General features: G+C 37.6%; 1 protein-coding gene across 5 annotated transcripts in view; it reads left to right on the forward strand.

Moving 5' to 3' along the window:
• LOC113215103 (tudor domain-containing protein 7A-like) overlaps positions 1-4,841 on the forward strand; it is a 22,234-nt gene extending 17,393 nt beyond the window's left edge. For 2 of the 5 annotated variants that reach the window (XM_026434677.2, XM_052272494.1), the window contains 16 exons: positions 22-90; positions 345-635; positions 755-1,000; positions 1,072-1,230; positions 1,321-1,494; positions 1,665-1,985; positions 2,093-2,356; positions 2,433-2,660; positions 2,737-2,997; positions 3,075-3,173; positions 3,308-3,510; positions 3,604-3,662; positions 3,929-4,035; positions 4,111-4,271; positions 4,360-4,511; positions 4,590-4,841. In XM_026434677.2, the coding sequence (XP_026290462.2) occupies positions 22-90; positions 345-635; positions 755-1,000; positions 1,072-1,230; positions 1,321-1,494; positions 1,665-1,985; positions 2,093-2,356; positions 2,433-2,660; positions 2,737-2,997; positions 3,075-3,173; positions 3,308-3,510; positions 3,604-3,662; positions 3,929-4,035; positions 4,111-4,271; positions 4,360-4,511; positions 4,590-4,813 (3,018 nt within the window). In that variant the 3' untranslated portion in view covers positions 4,814-4,841. The remainder of the gene's footprint in view (positions 1-21; positions 91-344; positions 636-754; positions 1,001-1,071; positions 1,231-1,320; positions 1,495-1,664; positions 1,986-2,092; positions 2,357-2,432; positions 2,661-2,736; positions 2,998-3,074; positions 3,174-3,307; positions 3,511-3,603; positions 3,663-3,928; positions 4,036-4,110; positions 4,272-4,359; positions 4,512-4,589) is intronic. The other 3 variants (XM_026434679.2, XM_052272495.1, XM_052272493.1) reach the window with 2 other exon arrangements.

The raw sequence follows: 4,841 nt of genomic DNA on the forward strand, positions 1-4,841 counted from the left end.
TTATGTTTCTCTTTTCATTAGTGGTTGCAAGGAAGGGTATTATCAAACAACGGTTGCAGGCTTAAGAGTGCAAGGAAAGAACAAGCTTTAGTAAGTTCCATCGTAACTAGAATTTATTTACACTTATAGGGTGGTCACTGTGCCCTGTTGGAGCAAATGTGTATACTAACGTGCATGCACGGGCGCAAACGACTTTGCCAACGCGCATCGGGGTTAGTATATTCATTTGTTTCTATGGGGCACAGCCACAACCCTAGAGAGTACAAATAAAGAATTTCAAGACCTAAATGTTATTTCTTCGGCGCTTCCTGAAAGTAATTGTTTTCTCATCATCTTTATTTTAGGTCTCTGGGGATGCTCAGCTTGCTTCTCAGCAATGTTCTAATCCTAATCCTGTCCTGGTTAATGGGACGACCAGTTCCGCTATATCTTATCCTGCTTTGGTTAATGGAATGACAAATGGTGCTGCATCTTATCCTGCTTTGGTTAATGGAACCAACGGCCTATCTAGTCGTAATCTAGTCAATGCAATGACTACTCGTCCTTGCCTTCCTGCTGTGGTTAATGGAGTGACCAATGGCATACTATCTAGTCCTCCCTTTTTGAATGAAATGACTGCACTAACTAATCCTTCGGTCAGTGGAATATCCAACTGCAATTTAAAATCCTGTTAGTCAATGACATGACTATCCAAGTCACTTTTTTTTCACGTCACATGCTTTGTCGATTAAATAATTTGTTTTCTTTTGTGCAGCTATCATCACAAGCAGGACCAGTTCCTTTGATGTCTATTAGTGTGAATGTTCCATCTTTTCAATCAAAGCAAACCCCATCACCAACAAGACCAAGGGGTAGACTGTCACAGCAGCAGGTGGTATTTAAATCCTATGTCGAAGAGCTGTCACACTTAACAAGTACCCTTGGTCTGGGCAACCCTACGTATAAATATGTGGAACGTAAACCAACTAGAAAACAGGCGGTGTTCATAGCTAAATTAAAGGTAATAACCACTATTTCCTTTTCCTCTTCAAGCTCTGTGCAATTTTCAATTTTGGACTACTGTGTTTTTAGATTGGAGAGACATTGCTGTATAGCTCATATCCAGATGAGAAACCAACTTGTGAAGAGGCGCAAGAATTTGTGGCAAAATTAGCCTGTGACGATTTGCGTCAAAGACCAAGGGAAGCTGAGGATCTCGATGATGATAAAGTTATAGAAAGAGTGTTCAATGTATGTACCAATTTATTTTATTCAAATCTTTATATTCTAACTGTAACCTTTGGTTTCTGAGTAACTTACTGTTTGTGTTTGTGCTTATAGATTGTTCAGAGCAAAGCTAATGGTATGGTTGAATCTGGCATTGTGAAGGAGTATGAAAGTATCTACAGTAGCTCGTTACCAATCTCCTGGCTGGAGGTCATAGGAGCTTCACCAAGATTTGAAGTGGAGCAACCTCTAAATGGGAGAGGCAATGCTATCATTTATCCAAATTTGGTAGGAATCTCTCACAAAACCATCTAGCATCCATTTATGGCCTTGACCTTAGGACCTTGTAATTTTGTAATTCAAATTGAAGGAATTACTTTGGCCCTGGTCATTATGTATTATTATGCATTTTATTGTTCCTATGTTTTTTATCTCAATTTTACGTACTGGCATTTCAGTGTGTGCAAGAAGATCAACCACCCATATCATCTATCCCTGAAATGACTACCTTACCTGAAGCTCGAGCAATCACTGTCTCAAGACCGGAACCTCTTCATGTAAATGGTGCAACTCCCTCTAGTCTTAATAACTTCTCACGTCAGAAACCATTTAAAGACATAAATGCTAACACAGTTCCTTGTGGAGACTCCTCTATCGTAAGAGAACTACCCAAGCTTGTTTTACCTAAACCCAAAGAAGGAACGTGGGACGTCTTTGTTGCATCAGTTTCCTCCACCGAAAATGAGTTGTGGGTGAGATTTATTGGTGACGAGTATGATGTAAGTTACTATTTCCCCACCTTATTTTATCGTTATGAAAACACAGCTTTTACTTGACCCTGCATGTAGTGCTCACATTTTATTGCATATTTTTATTTATTTTGCAGGCAAAATATAATGATTTAATGACTGATCTTGAAATTAAAATGTTCTCAAGTAGTGAACCGGTGCAAAACCCTGTTGTTGATCAATTTTATTGCTGCAAATTTGACAACAACTGGCTGAGGGTACAGCTCAAGGAAATTCTAAAGAAAACTGATGGATCAGAGGATGAAGCAGTAGTTTTTCTCATAGACAATGGTGAAATGGATAATGTTTCCCTCTCTGAACTGAGAGTGATTGATGAAGAATATTTGAGACTACCTGGACAGGTACTGTGACATTTAAAAGTTGCGATGTAAGTTATTTGAACAGTTGTGCAATTTCATATCTCTATTTTCCTCGCAGGCTGTTCCTGTAGTATTAGCTTATGTCGATGTGACATATGAGGCAGCTCAGATCTACCTTATGAATAATGTGATAGGATCCTCTTTTGTTGCTGAAATTATTAAACACTCAGAAGAACTGCCGAAAGTTGTTCTTTACAATACTGAGAATGAAGGAGAGGCTCTGAACATTAATTCATGCATATTAGACAGTATTATTCAGAGTTTAGACAAGCCTCAATTGGTGCAGGTTTGTACAGTCATTAATTATTACTCCTAATTGAAACTTGTAGAATATTTACTCCATGTCCTATTTTTTGTTACAGGGATTAAATTTCTTAAGAATATCTCATGTACAAAAGGAAACCCGTCCCTTTGTACAAATCAAAGGAAAGGATTTGTTTTTCTTAGAGAGTATACTCAACGACATTTCTTTAATTGACTTGGTAGCAGTCCATGGGGTTAATGCTCACCCAAGATTGGTTGTGGATTCAAGGCAAATGTTTTTGGTCCGATCAAAACGATGTCCTAACACATGGCTCAGAGCAAACATTGTGGACAGTACCACCAATCAAAGAACTTTTGTCGTAAGTTATCTTATAAAACAGATCTCTTCTGATTTAAAAAAAAAATGTTAGTGCTGACCATGTTGTACTTTTTTCAGATGCACTTCTGCGATCATGGTTTTACAGAAAGAGTACTTCTGAGTGATATTTTTGATCTTAAGAAAGTGTTGCAACCTTTGTGCAAGTTTCCTGTCCAAGTGAGTGAAAATATATGCACTAATTTTTGGGCTGCATTTATGCTTACTGTACACACATGCAGCTTATACTATTATAGACATGTTACTTTCATTCAATAGTTAAGCCTGTTCTCACTTTTTGGGTTGATTTGCAGGCTGTACAGTTTAATTTAGCTGATTTGAATGAGTCCCAACTAAATTCTGGTGTAGTTAAGAGACTTACAGAGCTTGCTCCTCCAGACCAATTTGTTATTGGTAAAGTCGATCAGGGCTCTGGAGACTTGAAATTATTCAAAAGAATCCAACCAGATAATTTAATCTTTTCCATCAATGGCGATTTAATCTTCAGTTATGAGGAGTAAGTAGGAATAATAGCCTTTTGCAGCTTTCATGTCTTATTTCACTTTCATTAGTTAATTGTTAATTTGTATTCACACCTCTTCTTGACTAGGTTAAAAAATACCCCAGACATTGAAGAGGAGGATCAAGCAGATGCCACAGCTGCTTGTGGTAAGTCTCTTCAGTGTTACCTAAAGCATAAGCTATAGCAGGGTTCCATACATTTTTCAACATTTCTTTAAAAAATTATGTCCACTGATTGTTTATACACTTTCCTGTTCTGTTGAAACATTCGAGTGGAAGCAATTTATTTATTAACATGGTCTCTGGAACTTACAAAAATATAAACAAAATGATCTTGCAATAACAAAATTTGATTTTTAAAATTTCTGTTTTTTGAAATTTTGTATCTGCACTTATTTGCTTTGTCTATTCAGGTACCCAAGATGTCTCAACTAACCCACTGGCTATCTACCAGCTGCCAGTTGATGTTGAATTTTTCAATGTGCATGTTACCATGTCAAGTAACCCATTCAATTTTGTGGTAAGGATCAATGTCTTACCTTTACTCGCTCCTATATGAAGAACTTTGTTTTCTCAGGTGTTTGCATTTTTACAGGTACAACCAGTAGTAGAGTTACCTTCATTTAATGCTATGATGGCAAGTATGCAGGAGTATTATGAGGCAACGCATCACATCATGTCAACTCCTGCCATAGAGGAGCTTGTGGAAAATAGAGCTTTTGCAGCTAAGCACCCAGAAGACTTACAGTGGTACAGGTATAGAAAAATTATCTATCCTACTGTGTTGTCATTATGGTTTTTGAAGTGTTCTGCCACTGTTACATCTATTTCCAATCTTTTGCAGAGTAAGTATAGTTGCCACTCTTAATCAAGGTGTGGTCAGTGTCCGCTATGCCGATTATGGCGATGTTGGACTGGTCGCACTTGACCGCATAAGATTCCTTGAAGAGAGGTTTAAGCAGATTCCAGCATTGGCCATCAGGGCAAAATTACATGGTAAGATGATCTGTGTCTGAAGAGATTTCGTATAGCCAGTTATGAGGTCAATAATTTAACACTTGATTCCACTTACAGGCGTCAAACCACTCAACATTGATTGGAGTGTGGAGGAATGTTTGTTCTTCAACAATTTGGTTGAGGAAAACTCCTTCCCTACCATCATCCGAGAAATTAATCAAAATGTTACTGCTGCTAATTCGTGGCGAGTTAGCCTCAGTGTCATTGATACTTCAAATGAAAATGAAGATATTGACATAGGAGATCACCTAATACAAAATGAATATGCAGGGAAAGCATGAGTTTCTTTTTATTGAAAACAGATATTAT

Source organism: Frankliniella occidentalis, unplaced genomic scaffold, assembly GCF_000697945.3.
Source record: "Frankliniella occidentalis isolate FOCC.00 unplaced genomic scaffold, Focc_3.1 Scaffold208, whole genome shotgun sequence".
NCBI lineage: Eukaryota > Metazoa > Arthropoda > Insecta > Thysanoptera > Thripidae > Frankliniella > Frankliniella occidentalis.